The following is a 17,095-nucleotide window of genomic DNA, read 5'->3' on the forward strand; positions in this document are numbered from 1 at the left end:
TATTACAACAAACATCACAAGTTTCACATATCCCAAACAAACTTGACTGAAATTCAGACATAAAGATCAGTCAGTCAGTCATCAACAACACAGAACTTCGTACGTATGTACATCAGTTCGAGTTGCCATACCACATTAGCACAGAGATGCAGTTGTCGACTCAAATCCCGTGGTGGTAGAGATAGTAAGAGTATAAGCAGTAATCGGAAAGATTAGGATTTGAAGATATTATTCAGAGAGTATAATGCAGTGAAATAAATTTGGAAAGAGAAAAAAAGAGACAAGGAGGATTCATAAAGATATTCATTGTAAATTCTTAAATAATGATATCATCATTCATTCATTTATACTTGTCACTTAGTAATTAATAGTTCTTCTAAACGTCAATCATCAAACTGTATCACGAGGCAAGCCCTAACTTGGAATTCTGAAGTGAAGAGGAAAAGAGGAAGATACAAAGAACACATTACGTCGAGAAATAGAAGCAGATATGTAAAAAGGATGAATAACAACTGGAACGAGCTGGAAAGGATTGTCTAGGACAGGGTTGAATGGAGAATGCTGGTGAGCGGCCCTTTCTCCTTCACGAGGAGTAACAGGCGTAAGTAGGTAAGTAAGTAAGTAAGTAGTAATTAATAGTAATCTGTAGCTCGTCCAATTATTAAAGATCACTAGGTATTTTGTATCACTTATTTACAAGCATTTTTCGAATGCATCAATGTTCAGTTAATTGAATGAGTACAACAATTTAAAAGTACGATTTTGTTTACTGAGGATCCTATTTTAAGCTCTATTTTCATTCGACAAATTGGAATGGCTTACAGTAATGTGTTCATATCAGCTGTGACCAGTAGAGTTCAACCAATTTCGTTGAGATAGTAACTCACTGAAGACGATAGTAGACGTTGGTGCATTTTCATGCATTGTTTGAAGTTAGATATTAACAGAGTTGAATCCTGCCTCAGCGGTCTAGAGGTTAAGCATTCACGCACAATAGCGAATGTCTTTCATTCGAATCCCACATAAGTCATCGTGAATGAGCACTTCTACTGAGGAGTCCCACATTAGGACGAAACAATCGTCTAGTACTATCAGGTTTTCCATAGTTGTTTAGTTTTAACTAACTCATATATTCAACTATTCAATATATATATATATATATATATATATATATATATATAGGGATACTACCCCTAACTCAGGGTCTGAAAAGTCGGAAAAATGAAATTTTCGCAAATGCGATAAAAACGATCTTGGTGGTCTAATTATAGTATTCCGACATCAGACAATGGGTTTTAAGCGTTATTTAAGCCCTAACGCTTCAGGCTGGGCTATTTCGCTTACTACCCTATACATGTGTTGTATGCACTATTAGCTATATGGCTATATAGAGCTGAAGGTCTCATATGAGGCTGGAGGTTCGCCATTGTTATTGTGGACGGTTCGGCATTGCTTTGGCAAGTTTTGCTGACTGTTCATGCAAAAATTGGTTTGCTGGTTAACCGATTTCATTCATACTGGTGGTTGCTTTTCAGTGTTTCCGAGGGCCATTGTCATTGGGACATTGTAAGGCATGCCGCCATTGCTAATATTAACGAGTTTGACTGTCGTGTAAGCGGAATAGGTCAACTTTGGCCTGTTCGTGCTGTGCATAATTGATTCACGCGATCATTGATCGGAATAACTATACATGTGATGTGAGTGTGTATATGAATGGTGCGAATGGTCCACCAGGGTGCTTGGTACCTGTGTGGTTGCGCGACAGGATTGAGCTGTACTATTCAGATTGTAGCGTTAAAGTCTGTACGGTGTCTGGTTCCTCTGCTAAACGGGGTTGAGCTGCACTATTTGGGTTTTTACGTGAAAGTCCGGATGGTGTCTGGTTCTCCTGAAAACCAATGTAAAATTACCCTGGCCCACAAGGGTATATTATATAACTATATATATATTGAACGTTGAAGCTTCAAATGAAATCCTTAATAAAAGAAATCATACTTTCACATGTATGACATACCCATTAAGTGTAAATATTAATAATGTAATTGGTTTAACAAATAAAACAACTCAAAAACAATCTCAAGTATAGAAGTATCTATATTTATAACTCTTATATGTATATATATTTGTCATCTGTATAAAGTAACATTTTTAAAATACATAGGGGGGAAAAAACGAGAAAAACCAAAAAAAAATAAAGAAGAAACAAATCAACACCAGTTAGAAACTACTCGTTAGTAACAATCATTGAATGTAGTCGATTATAAAAGAAACTTTTATAGTTCATCATTTCTAATCATGACATGTATACACATACACGTGTAGAGAGAAAGAAGAAAAAGAAAAGCAGAAGAAGATGAAGAGAAGGAGACTAACACATATAACCATAAGGTAAGAGAATAAAGAAGGAATAATTGAAGAGTAAAGAATTAAAACATCATATTATATGTACTGATTATGTTCAGGGCTTTGTTTCTAAAGCAGATAATCTAAGTGTTTTCCAGTATATTGTTAACAAGTTTATGAATAATATAAGGAATAGGGAATCCAATTATTATTATTATTAGTAGTAGTAGTATTGTTATTAGTAGTATCTCTAGTAATAAGTTTCTTTTTCTATCCATGAACCAGGAAATCGTCGAATTAAATATTTTCTTGTTTCATCATAAGCAAAAATCAATATGGAAAATGGTAATGCTGGAAGCCACCATGTATATCTAATAATATAACAAATAAATAAACCGAGTATTATTTATAATCGGATTGTAATTATAATTCAAATGAAATGTTTCATATGATGAGTTCACGAACTCATCTCTCTGATATTGAATGAATTCAATAGTTCTACTAATTCTTTGATCAGTAATCATCTGATAGATTATGTTCATAGATGATTCTTCTTTGTATAATAGGACTTTTTGAGGATACTACTGTGGTGTGGATTACTTATATCCATACAAGTAGTATATAACGATGATCAGGCATAGAATGTATTTCAATAGAAGATTGATGAGGAAAGAACAGGAACGGAACGAAACGGAACGCAATTGGTATGAAAATGCATGAACAATGAAATCTGAGACAATGGTTTGATGTTTGCAACAGGAACAGCCAAGTTTGATATGATGGATTGATATTTTGCAAATTAAGGATTTACTTATACGGTTCTCAGATTTTAGTGAGATATCCGCTCGTGTTCTTGTACATTACACCACTACTATAACATACACTCCTACTAGTAGTAACAGTAGTAGTGGTGGTGGTGATAGGAGAAGTTGTAACTTACACACTTATCCATTAGTTTATTGCTCACGTTGAAATACATTGAAATACTGGCCTATTAACAATTAAAACGTCATTAAGGTTAAACGATTAGGTAATACTATCAATTAGATTACATTCTTTTACAATTCTCCAGCGAAACTATAATCTATGGACGACCACACTAACATTGAAAGTGTTCACTTAATAACTAGGACCATATAAGGGTTATAAACCCGTGTGAGGAATTGGAATTATGATTTACAGTTGATGGTTAGGGTTAGGGATTAGATCTATGGTTTCCTATCACGTGCTGACATCAGTTATAATGCCAAAACATTCTTTAACCAAATGGATAAGTGAATTTCGCGCTAAAATCCCAGATCTGTTATCTTATATCTGATTAGTTCATCCATAAATTATAGTCAGGTTCAATTCTCTTTCCTTATACTTCAACAAAAGAAAATATAACATTTATAAATTTAATAGAAATTACCTTAAAGGCATCATACGTAGACCTTTATCTAAACCAGGACAATAGGATAAGAAGATTGCTAATGCAGTTTCAAAGAATAATGCAAAATTTAAATATTTATTCCACATTCCTTGTTGTATTACTGAATTACGACGTGTTTTACAAATAATTAAATCAGCCCATTGTACTATGACAATTGATGCAAAAAATGCAGTTTGACATGTGGACTCTAAACGTTTACGTTGTTTATAAGTCTGTAGGGAAGAGATGGGGAAAGAGAAAGAGAGAAAGAAACCGATAAGATGAAATACAAAAAGAACGAATTACTAAATAATCTAACTGTTAGATATCATTACATTCATAAAAACTAGGTGTACCATTCATAGTTCTAATATGTACACGTTTTACACTTTCATAACAGGCAAAGATGTTTCCCGCTCCCTTTGATCGATTCGTTGCTGATTCAAGATTACAGTTTGGATTGATTGAGGACCGATGAAAAAAATTAAAGTTCGTTTACCTTTATTGTTTAGGGAGGCCGACTCATTGGTCTAGAGGTTAAGCTTTCGTGCGCCAGATCAAAAGTCCTGGGTTCGAGTCCTGCGTGTGTAGTTGTGAATGTGCAGTGTTTAGCAGTCCCATACTAGGACAATTCGGCCGTCCAGTGCTTCCAGGTTTTCAATGGTGGTGTAACACTAATTGATTCATGATCCACAATCTCTTATTGATGAAAGTGTAGCGTAGGGATAAGGCAATCAGAATTAAGTGCATGAAATTTTATTTCTAGCATAAAATTTTTTAAAATGGATAGACTTCATATTATATCATGTAAAGTGACCAGTAGAAATACCATTGTATACCATTGTATCATTGTAAAAATAATAATGTTGATGATGTACAACTCGGAGATCGATTCGATCTCTTCAAATATTAATTCATAGAAGACTTTAATAGATTCGTTGGTGAGACTGTAATTTATGTACAACCTAAGAGCGATGTCAAAGTGACTTTAAAAAATGTCCATCTACTTATTAGTGTTAAATGAGGGTTATCAACTAGTGTGATGAATTAGATTTGACATTTTCATCACGAACTGACATAAACTATAATGGCAAAACTCTATTTAACTAAATGGATGAATGAACTTCTCATCGAAATCCAAAACATGTTATCATAAATCTGATTGTTTCGTCCTTAAATTACAGTCTCATCATTCTGTTTTCTGACTGTCTAACAACCGGCTAAAACTCATTCTTGGTAGTCTTCAACTAGCTTTTATACTTTACCCATAATGGAATTCGGAATATTTTTTTCTGTTAGTTAGACATAAGCATTATTAATCTGTAAGTTAATAAGATAAATGCTTGTTATTTACTCTAGATATTAATTCATTCTGCTACATAGTTTGAATAATCTTATTGAACAATCCAGCTGACGAGTCCCAAATAGAACGAATTGCACATTCTGAATTCCACTGCTAGCCACTATCCATCTTTCACAATTGATTGATCTCTGGGTGGTGATCAATGTCACGCGTGTCTAGTCCTTATTAGTGCAGATCAAGTGCTATCGATCATGTTGCAATGCGGCCACCACCCAATGATCAATCAATTGTGATTACATCTCAGTCCTACAGGAGGTCGGTCGTGGCTTGGATAGCTCAGAGGTAACGTCTCTGACTGTGAAGCTGGGTGACACGAGATTGAACCTGCCAGGGAGCACCAGTTCCCTCAAGATTACAGGTACACCTTGCTGACGAGTGCCAAGTAGCGCGAAACCTGGGTCCACGGTTTCCTGTCGACTACCTCCAACCACCATCTAACTATCCATCTTTGCTTAGAATGCTTGTGAATTATGGCAATATCAAGGCAATACGCACAGTATGCACATATTCCAATAAAATAATTGTGTGACATATATGTATTCGGTGCCCCTTTTTGTACCAATTGATTGATTGATTGCATGGTACAGTTAAAAGTACACCTTTATTTAGAAACATATCAATTTATAATAAACATAAAAGAATACTATTTACCCATTCTTGACCATATGAATCACTTAATGCGTCTACAGCTCGTGAATCCCATTCTTTACGTATACCAACTAATCTACTTGGCCAAAAACCATTTTCAGCCATAATAACAAAATAAACAAAGAAACCACCAAGTGCTTGTATCATTCCAATTTGACCATAAGCCATAGCAATTAAACGTTCATTTACTAAACGATCATGTAATGGATCACGTGGCATACGTTTCATAATATCTGATTCAGCTTCTTCATAAGCTAATGAAATTGCTGGAATCTATGGGAAAAATATTTTTTAAAAAAATACTGAATTGAATGTTGATTTATGGTTTGATTAATGTTGTAACTTGTGAACAGTGTCCCTATCACTGTGTAACGTAGTGATACCGCCAATTAGAAAACAGTGATTTATCAAATGGGTTAACGACCCATATGAGCAGTCTAGAGTCTTTATCGGTCCTTCTTCCCGCCTATCCCTGCCTGCCTGTTCGAATCCAGAACACCAATCTCAACCTCTGCAATATGAATCATGTATTTCAACCATACTGGGTTTATATACCAATCAAACAGACCACATCGTACGATAAAATAGAAAACAACATTTGTACAAGATTTAGCCAAATGTGGCTGTAAATGTTGGAGATTGTAATTAATAGACAGGGCATAATTCAAGAATGGTAAATTGTATAGTAACAGTTCATAGGTCAAAATAGAGCTTATAATAAGAGGAACATGAATGTGCGTAGAACAGCTACTTAACAATTATGCAATATAAATATACGTATAGTATTTGTCCACAAATAGATCCCAGCAATTACCATTCATTATTCTCATCGGGATATAACAGTTAACTCGTTGTATTACTAGGAAACTTTTTATATTAATTCTACATGGAAATTTTCATCAGTTGTTAGGCAACAATTATTGTATGATAGATTAATAGTTAAACGAAATCACATAAAGTAAACTGTAATCTAACCGCTTTATATCATTTCCATAACTGTTATATAGCAATGTTATCTATATTAACTTCAATGGGTAAGACCATGTGTCAGTTGAAGCTAGACCACCATGGAAAACCTGGAAGCACTGGATGGCCGTTTCGTCCTACTGTGGGACTCCTCAGCAGTGCGCATCTATGACCTTGCCCCCTGCGAGACCTATAGCTCCATATGATATATTAAAATAAACATATTTTACAATAATACTTTGATTAGACAACTACTGAAAATAAGAAAGCACTGAACAGTTATTTTATTCTAGTAGAGGACTGTTTAGCAGTACATATCCAGTACTTGACCTTAAGTCGACCTCAGAAACTCCGGGTTTCTCAGTGAACACTTGATCTCCAGATAAATAAGTTATTACCCAACGGTTTATATTCTAAAGTCCAGTGAACTGCTGAAATTGCAAAAGTATCATTGATTGTCATTTATGATATTTGTTTCATATTTTTACATGGTTAGATCCCATTAATTAAAGCCTCTGAGTAGAACACCAAGATTTACCTGTCTAAGTTAGTCACTAGCAATTACGAGATGGTTGTTACTATCGAGCTTAAAGTTTCATATCATGAACTAACTTTAGCTAGAAAACAGTTGGAACTAATTGTCAGTTAGTCATCTGAGACTTCAAATTTGACTGTCGTGAATAGCTACAGATAAGTAGTCTTATGCTAAGATGAAACAACTGTCAGTTGCATTTTGGTTACTAATGAGGATAAATTCGCCAATCTTATAGTATCCATAGAAGCCCCATGGTCATTTAAAAGGAATCAATTATATATTTTCATGAAATAGATAAGATTACTTACCATATCAGTACCTAAATCAATACATAGAATTGTAATTGTACCTAATGGTAATGGTAAACCAAATCCAATATACACTAGAAATGGTGTAATCTCTGGTATATTCGATGTTAATGTATATGCAATGGATTTTTTCAAATTATCAAATATAAGACGACCTTCTTCAACTCCTGTAACAATCGAAGCAAAATTATCATCTAATAAAATCATATCCGCTGCTTGTTTACTTACATCACTACCGGCTATACCCATTGCAACACCTTGTGAACACAAAAAAAGAAATTCAAAGAAAGAAATAAGGAGTGAGCGATTTTACATATGTTTTGTTTATTATATTGAATGGAATGTGTTGGCTTAAGATTGAAATATCTGCAAATTAGATTTTTATGCTAACAGGTAAACGCGATGTGACAATGACACTGCTAATTATTAAGTAATAATAAAGAGGAAGAATGTAATTGAAGTAAATCCAACGTTTCGCCTGGTAATCTTACTTCCTAACTCACTTACTTAGAGCTGTTACTCGCCAATGAAGCATAGGCCACTGACCAACATTCTCCAACCTACTCTGTCCTGGGTCTTCCTTTCTAGTCCTATCCAATTCTTGTTCATTCTTTTCATATCTGTCTCCATTTCTCGGAGTAATGTGTTATTTGGTTTTCCTCTTCTCATTTGACCTTGAGGATTCCATGTGATGAATGCTTGCGTTGTGACGCGGTTGGGTGCTTTCCTCAATATATATACTGTCTACTTCCAGGGATTATTTCTGATTTCTTCCTCCGCTGGAATGTGGTTTGTCTTTTTCTACAGTAGGTTGTTGTTGATAGTGTCTGGCCAACGGATCGGAAGTATTTTGCTCCTGGAGCCCCTCTTAGGCTACTGTCGATCTTAAGCCCAGATAAAGGAGGAGGGTTGGGCATGGGGTTAGCGACCCCGTCTCGTAGAAAACTAACTCACTGAAACAACGCTAACCAGAAAAAAATAATCCAAACCAAATTTGGATAGAACTAGAAAGGAAGGCCCAGGAGAGACTAGGTTGGAGAATGCTAGTCGTCGGCCTATACTCCGTTGGAAATAACAGGCGTTAGTAAATAAGTAAGTAATGTGATCTTGACAATCAAGAAGTTTTTGTAAAGCATACTAAGACTGTTGAAAAGATTTGTACGTATATTCGTCAATATTTAAACGAACAGTTTAACAGAAGTTGGGTACGGAATAGTGTTAAAAAATCGATAATAATTCAAATAGGATAATCAATGATGAATTCATAATTTTATGAGTTTATTTTCAAAGTTTCCAAAAAACAATGATTTATCAAAGTATTTTCAGTAATCTCATGACTTTTGAAGACTTTCTCTGTGATGCATTCGGCGGAACTTCAATTTATGAACAAAACAATGAAATTATCAGTATAGATTTGTGGAGATTTTTAAGTTTTTGATTAAGATCATGAATCAATTAGATGTTAGATCACCATGGAAAACCTGAAAGTACTGGATGACCGTTTTGTCCTATTATGGGACTCCTCAGCAGTGAGCATACACGATCCCGCCTGCGGGGTTCAAACACAGGACCTATCGTTCTTGCGCGCGAACGCTTTATTTCTAAATCACTGACCCTACATCCAACAGTGTTGATGTTTAACCTCAACTGATCCATGAAATTATGCGACCATCTCTTATTGTAGTGAGTTCGATACCTGTCTTTACCCGATGTTAACAACTCTTGAATTTCAGCACGAAATTCATTAATTCATATAATTCAATAACATTTTGATAATATAATTGATATCCATTCATGATGAATACCTCTATTCTAATGTTTAATTCTAAATTCTATCCCTAAATCTCAATGTTAATTTCTTTATACCAATTTATCAGCATCTTTTGATCCTAATAAATAAATAAATTAGCTGTCTTAACATCACTGTGCTTAAAACTAGTGCCTTCCTTAGACCACTCAGCCACTCCATCGACTTAACATCACTGTTATATCACATAATTACCGTCTATAAATTATGTTCATCATTAGTTATTAAGAAAGAGAGATAACATATTAGTATACGTGTCATTTAATTATTGATGTTTAGTAAGATTAAGTATTATCATATAAAGTACTATTGACATCATCATCAACAACAACAGTAACCACAGCGACAACAGCAACAACATTAATCACTTACTTGTATGTATTAGGGTTAATGAACTATTCATCACATGTTTTGTATTATGTATTAATTATCATTATTAAAATAAACAAACTCTTGTTTAGATAAAGTTTTAAGTTATTTTCTTTTCAACTTATACTACTTTAAATAAACAAACATTTAGCTGATTGAAATCATGAGTCAATTGAAGCTAGACCACCACGGAAAACCTAGAAGCACTGGAAGTTAGACATTAACACCGTCGGATAACGGCTCAGTGGTCTAGTTGGTTAAGTACCTGGCGCGAGACTGATAGGTCCTGGGCTCGAATTCCGCGTGGTGCGGGGTCGTGGATGTGCGCTGCTGAGGAGCCCCATAATAGGACGAAACGGCCATCCAGTGCTTCTAGGTTTTCCATGGTGGTCTAGCTTCAATTGACTCATGATTCCAATCAGCGACATTTCTAAAATCTCCACAAAGACCCTTCTGAAAAATATTTAGCTATCTATATTCTTGAATATAAATATACATTTTCATGGTTGTTTAAAATTCCGTAGGGAGGAATTCAAACATAGATCTTATTTATACGTGTTACTCCTTGTCGAAAAGTATAGGCGCCGCCCATCAACACTCTACATCCAACCCTGTCATGGGCATTCCTTTCCATTTGTTATTTATCTTTTTTATATCTGCTTCTATTTCCTGACATAATGTGTTCTTTGGCCTTCCTCTTTTTCGTTTCTCTTCAAGATTCCAAATTAGAGCTTGCTTCATGATGTAGTTTAATTATTTCCCCAATGTATGTCCTATCCATTTCCATCGTCTTTTCCTAATTTTCTCTTCGGCTGGAAGCTGATTTATTCTCTCCCACAGAAGGCCATTGTTGATGGTATCCGGCCAATGCATGTTGAGTATCATATGTAGACAACTTTTTATAAATACTTGTACCTTCTTAGTGATGGTTGTAGTAATTCTCCACATTTCATTTCCATATAGTGGGACTGTCTTGACATTCGTATCGGAGATTCTCACTTTGATATTGGTTGAAAGTTGTTGTGAGTCCCATATGCTCTTGAATTGTAGGAATGTGACTCTTGCTTTGAAATCCTCGTTTTTATATCTGTATCAGATCCTCCCTGTTCATAGATGATGCCTTCCAGGCAGGTGATAGGCTCAACGTCTTTCGGAGTTTGTTTATCAAGTGTGGTCGAGCTGGTGTTCTCCGTATTGTATTTGAGGATCTTGCTTTTTCTTTTGTGTATACTGAGGTCTACTGATGCAGAGGCCTTAGTTTTTTAAAATTATATTTATCGTGAATAGATTGGGCTGAAGAGGTTTAGTAGAGTTGGCTTCAATTTGTCGGTAGTATTTTTTTAATGATTAATCTCAGTTAACATGTTAATGCTTATCGGAAGACACTGGAAAGCTCTCCGTAATAGTATGGGACTACTCAGCAGAATGCACAAGTAGCTTCACCAGGTATCGAATCTAGGAACCTCAGATCTTGCATTGAATGCCTAACCAACAGAACAAGTGGTTTAGCATCCAAAAATCAGTTTGCAATATAGCAAGATAATCATCTAGTCCTATTGTTGCGATCTACCTGACTCGCAATATGCGTGAATTCCATTAGTCATGAATCCTGACTTGAACTTGAGGAAAATCTTGAAGTGATTCATCAGTGAGCTAACCATTTTTTTTATTTAGGGTTATAAGGAGATCGATTTAAATTATAAGTAATTTATCGTCACAGATTGATTTTACATAAGATTATTTAATACTAGGGAGTACTGGACTCTAGTACGGGACTCCTCACACTTATGAATACTTCCGCGTTAGCATTAAAAATATTCGGGTCTCGTTGTTAACGCTTACATGTTAGAATCGTTGAGTCAGAGTTCAATGGCATACGACCACATTCAATTAACTAACGATATATAGTGACGATTATTTCATCGAATAGTAACAGTTATTTCATTCCCAACATGCCTGTACTCTAATGGTTACGACTTTATTTTAGAACTAAAGGAATTCCTAAACATTAATCAGAAGTAGATCATTATAGTTTAGTTGGATGAGTATTGTAGAGTTTGGGTTGAAAGTTGTTCAGTCTTGTCTGATTTTCTATGGTCACTTAGTCAACTAGTCAACTACAACTTAGGACCAGGCACATATATGGTACCTCAATAGAAATCAATAAACAATATAAATCTAAAGATATATAACATTCAGTGAAGCACTTCATCCAAATGTCATAACATCCAATCATAGCAGAACTGATGATAGTAATGATCCTTATACAAACCATAACAAAAATAACATTTTTTTACTATTCCGTGATCGCCTAATGTAAACATCTCAATCTCAGATTATGTCAGCTATAATTTGAATAAATGAGTAATGATCTGGAAATAAGCCTTGCTAATAAGTGCTACCTAGTGTGAAACATACGTTCAAGGTTTCACATCAATAGCCTTGTGCCACATAACTTATAATAGAAATAATAATAATAATAACTGTTATTATTGTTACTACCATTATTATTACTATCATTGATGCAGTTTACATAACTGACGTTCCCAAAGATAAACTGTCAGAGTAATGCCTTTTATCATTTCATTTTGTCACTCATATTAATTGATTTCGACATTACTCTCTCTTCATTGGGTTGTCATCTGTAAGTGTATTTATTGTTATGTTTATAGCTACAATAGGTTTTAATCCGTCCCATCTATTCATTCGTTTGAGGAATTATAAAATTACTGAAATACATGGTTCTGAACTGAGCTCGGTGCAGCGTAACTTTCGAGCTAATGAACGACATAATTTCATCTGTTCAGCTTCAGAGGTGAACAAAGAATCTGTCTTTCCTCTTTACTTTATTGATTAAATACTTGACTAACATAAAATTTTGATTGATAACCGTATAAAAACGTTAAGTGAAATGATGTTTAGCAGCTTTGTTTTAAATTAAACCTACACTTAACCTGTAGACTACTGAGCCAATATACAGCAGTGTTAATGTCTAACTTCAGCCAATCTGAAATATTGCGCGACCGTCCACCATTGTCTTCAGTAGGTAACTGCTTCACAACAGACGTGGTTAAACTCTATTAGTCACGGGTTCTCACTAGAACTCCAAAAAATCCATCTTGAAGCTAGTCACTAGTGAGTACATGATAATAATCAGTACATGGTTGTGGATACTGTTGAGTTTAGATTGGTATCATGAATGAATTAATGTTATATCGCCACTGAAAACCTGGAAGCACTGAGCGGCCGTTTCATTCTAGTATGAAACTCCCCAGGACGAAACGACCTTTCGGTGCTTCCAAGTTTTCAATAGTGGTGTAACATTGATCCATTCATGATACTAATCTAAACGAAATAGTATCCACAACCCAATACTGATTAATGAATACTGTGGATTGTTGACTATATTGAATAGTCTGCATCCACGATCCCTCAAGCAGGACTGAAACTCAGAACTTTTGGTTTCACGCGCTGAGGAGTCCCATAATCTGGGACGAAACGTCCATCCAGTACTTTGAGCTTTTCAATGGTGGTCTAACATTGATCGATTCATGATCTCAATCAAATAGTTAACAATCTCCACAACGTCATACTGGTAGTTTATTAATTCACTTTCACTTACCAATATCAGCTTGTTTTAAGGCTGGACTATCATTTACTCCATCACCGGTTACAGCAACAATTGCACCTTGACGTTGACAACCTTCTACTATAATTAATTTTTGTTGTGGACTAGTACGTGCAAATACAATTTCTGGATGATTAACTAATATATCATCAATTTGTGCTGGAGTCATTTCACGTAAATCAGAACCATGTACAACACAAGCAACAGCTTCACGTGGATTCACCTACAAAATTAAAAGTAAAAATAAAAGTATGTACAAAAGACAGTGAACATTAGGTAAATTGATAATAAACGACTAAGGAAACGAGCCATTTCTGTCATGATCTAAAGTGACTTGAAAAACTATTGATAATCAAAGAGTATAAAATAGATGGTTCACTTCATTTTCGTCAACGTGTGATGAAATCTGAACATTGTCTTATGTGCATAATTGATTTATTTCGTAATTTATAAGTCTATCATCACATAAGATGATTGATCTGAGAATCTGAGGTTTGATCACGCATTTAATCATAAGTGTTTTTACTATTTAGAAAATACACATATATTCAAGGCTATTAGTGATTCTTCAGTTTATGCTGGTTTATTTCTTAATCATATTGTTTACAAAAGAATATTGCATAGATGACTAAAAAAGAATAATCGTTTCCCATTAGTGTTTTGTTCAACAACCTAACATCGTCATAAATAGCGTTATTTGTGCAAATATGATTAATATTGTTAAATAGGCCCCTTATCAAACCTAATTTGTATTGCACTGGATAGTAACTATAATAACTGTAGTACTGACATGTCCGAGTTGACTTTCTAAAAATAAATCATTTGATTTGACGGTCTTCATATCTACTTATAAGTATATCTAATAAAGGAAGCTGGTAGTTCTTCTTCTCTTCACATGAAGGTCTGGTGAAGTTTTGAAAAGCCTTAGCACAAAGAACCCTGTCTATGTCATCTTGGTATTCAGAGATAATTCAAATAACCTTTTACTGAAACAAAGACTGAAATCAGTTTTTTTTAATGTTCAACTAAAGTACCCTAGCATGAATAGTGAATTCAAATGGGTTTAAGCCACACGTGCGAGGTCATGGGTTCGCACTGTTGAGGAGTCCCAAACTAGGATGAAACGACTACCCAATACTTCCAGTTTTCAATGGTGGAGTAACATTTATCCATTCATGATATCAATCTGAACTCAACAATCTCCACGATCCTATACTGAAAAAGTAGAATAACATATTGATAATCATATGGTGTTAGGACAGTAAAATTTATCGTAGTAGAGATTGAGATTGATCGTGTAAAATATCAATAATTATCTGAAATTGGAAATATGAACCATTGACTACGAATTTACTGATTGTACAGTCAAGTCATCGCTACATGACGGGTCGACCGCCTCACTTATCTTGGAAGTCTCACCAGCCCTTGTGGTCTGGTGTGTGACGAAATCTCAGCGCGGATACAGAAGGTTCGACTGGCTTTTGCCAACTTGCGTCATTTATGGCGTAGGCAAGATATCCGTCTATCAACCAAAGGACGTGTTTACTGCGCAGCAGTTCGTTCCGTCCTACTTTATGGCAGTGAAACGTGACCAGTAAGAGTAGAGGATATCCGTAGGCTACTAGTATTTGATCATAGGTGTCTTCGAAACATTGCTCGTGTATCCTGCGACCATCGAGTAAGTAACACAGTTGTTAGGAAACGGGTACTAGGTAAGGATGGAAAATCAATTGATGAAGCAGTGAAACTTCATCATTTGAGATGGCTGGGACATGTGTTACGTATGCCTAACCACCGACTGCTTCGACGTTTTGTTGTATAGGAGTAGATTGGAAGAAAGCTAGGGGTGGCCAGACCAAAACGGCACAAATCCATGAAGTCACTGACAAGTGGACTGAGTCATGTTGGTAGGTGTAGACTACCTGGTTGGAGACCGCGAGATGATAGCAACCGATAGTTAGAGTCCTTGAATGACATGGCTCAAAATCGTTCACAATAGCGCAGGGGCATCCACTCTTTGTGTTCTCCCTAATTATAATCTTCTGAATTCTTCGTGCCTTTTTTCTTTCTTCTATTTCCAAATTTATTTCACTGTATTATACTCCCTGAATAACATCTTCAAACTTCAATGTTTCCGATTACTACTTATACTCTTACTACCTCTACCACTATGGAGTTTGAGTCATAAACTGCATCTTTGTGCTAATGTGGTGTGGCAACTCGAACTGATGTACATACGTACGAAGTTCTACGTTGTTGCTTACTGACTGACTGATATGACTTAAAAATAATTAGTTCAACCCTTAGCAAAATGTGTATGGTTACATGAGGCTTAGGAGTTTTATACAATGCGCATTGATAAACAACAACTGGATGCTATTAAACGTTTCACAAAAGGATTACGTAATTGCTTTTTAAAGTAAAAAAAAATGAGTACTTGTGTAATTTTTGTTTACTTAATTAAATCTATTCCACTTGTAAACAAACTTCAATTTATCTTATACAATATAAAAATGAATTAAATATGTCAATCTTAATTTACAATGGAAATACAAAAACACAACAATAACAACAAACGATTACGTAATAATTCATTCATTCATAACTATTTACAGTAGTGAATGAATTCATAAATAAAGTTACTTAAGTTATTTGATTGAGATCATGAACCGACTGATGTTAGACCACCTTTGGAAACCTGGAAGCATTGGAAGACCGTTTCATCTTATTGTGGGACTCCTAAGCAGTGCGCATCCACGATCCCGCTCGCGGGATTTGAACCCAGGGCCTTCGGTCTCGTGCGTGAACGCTTAACCTACTGGACCACTGAGCCGGCATCCAATGGTGATAGTGTCTAACATCAACCAACCAGGTTTCCAAAGCTGGTCTAACATCAATCGATTCATGATCTCAATCAAAAACTTAATAATCTCCACAACCCCTATACTAGTTACCTAATTTATTTTATAAAAAATGTAACTAAATTACTGACTGATGATTTTTACTGAAACTATCTAAACTGTAATTTTATCCTTTGTGGACGTCCTCGATATTGCCTTAAGTCACAAGCTTTTTATAGGCAAAGATGAATGATGGCTAGCAGTGGAGTCCAAGACGCACGTTTCGTCCTATTTGGGACTTGTCAGCTGGATTTAACCGCATCTTAGAGTTGATGATTACTTCAAGACTCTAACCCGACTCAGTTTGCTTCAAATGCCATCACTCTGGATTTAAGTCATGCAGGGAATATCAACTTTGGGATGCAGGTACATCCTACTGATAACTGATTGTTGTTAATAGATAACAAACTAAGACTTAAATGTGTATCGACACAAGTTTTCCCAATTCATGTCGTCGTATGAATAGAAAAAATCAACAGAATGAAAAAAATAGATAATGAGATAAAATCAAATCAAATTGGAAATGTAAAAGAAAGCAATCGTCCGGTCATCAGTAACGTAAATCTTTGTATCATATATGCATTAGTTCACGTGGATACATTGAATTATCACATTGAGATAAAATTATTAAAAGAAATTTCATAGTAGAATTAGTAATGGTATCAATGATAGTGAAAACGTTTAGGTACAGAATGATGAAAATGTGTCTAAGAAGATTTCGGGATTCACGATCTGAGGAAAAACAACGAACGAATACACAACCATCCGACATCTAAAGCTATTGGTTATAATAATCATACTGAATACTATCAGGTAA

At 35.1% G+C, this 17,095-nt stretch overlaps 1 protein-coding gene across 1 annotated transcript in view; it reads right to left on the minus strand.

Moving 5' to 3' along the window:
• Positions 1-2,031: 2,031 nt before the first annotated feature.
• The window catches only part of MS3_00009405 (uncharacterized protein), a 45,060-nt gene continuing 29,996 nt past the window's right edge, over positions 2,032-17,095 (minus strand). The window contains exons 12-16 of the mRNA XM_051217767.1: positions 13,373-13,601; positions 7,575-7,831; positions 5,769-6,038; positions 3,755-3,987; positions 2,032-2,714 (exon numbers count right to left, since the gene is read on the minus strand). Of these exons, the coding sequence (XP_051064192.1) occupies positions 2,594-2,714; positions 3,755-3,987; positions 5,769-6,038; positions 7,575-7,831; positions 13,373-13,601 (1,110 nt within the window). The 3' untranslated portion in view covers positions 2,032-2,593. The remainder of the gene's footprint in view (positions 2,715-3,754; positions 3,988-5,768; positions 6,039-7,574; positions 7,832-13,372; positions 13,602-17,095) is intronic.

Source organism: Schistosoma haematobium, chromosome 7 (assembly GCF_000699445.3).
Source record: "Schistosoma haematobium chromosome 7, whole genome shotgun sequence".
In the NCBI taxonomy this organism is placed as follows: Eukaryota; Metazoa; Platyhelminthes; class Trematoda; order Strigeidida; family Schistosomatidae; genus Schistosoma; species Schistosoma haematobium.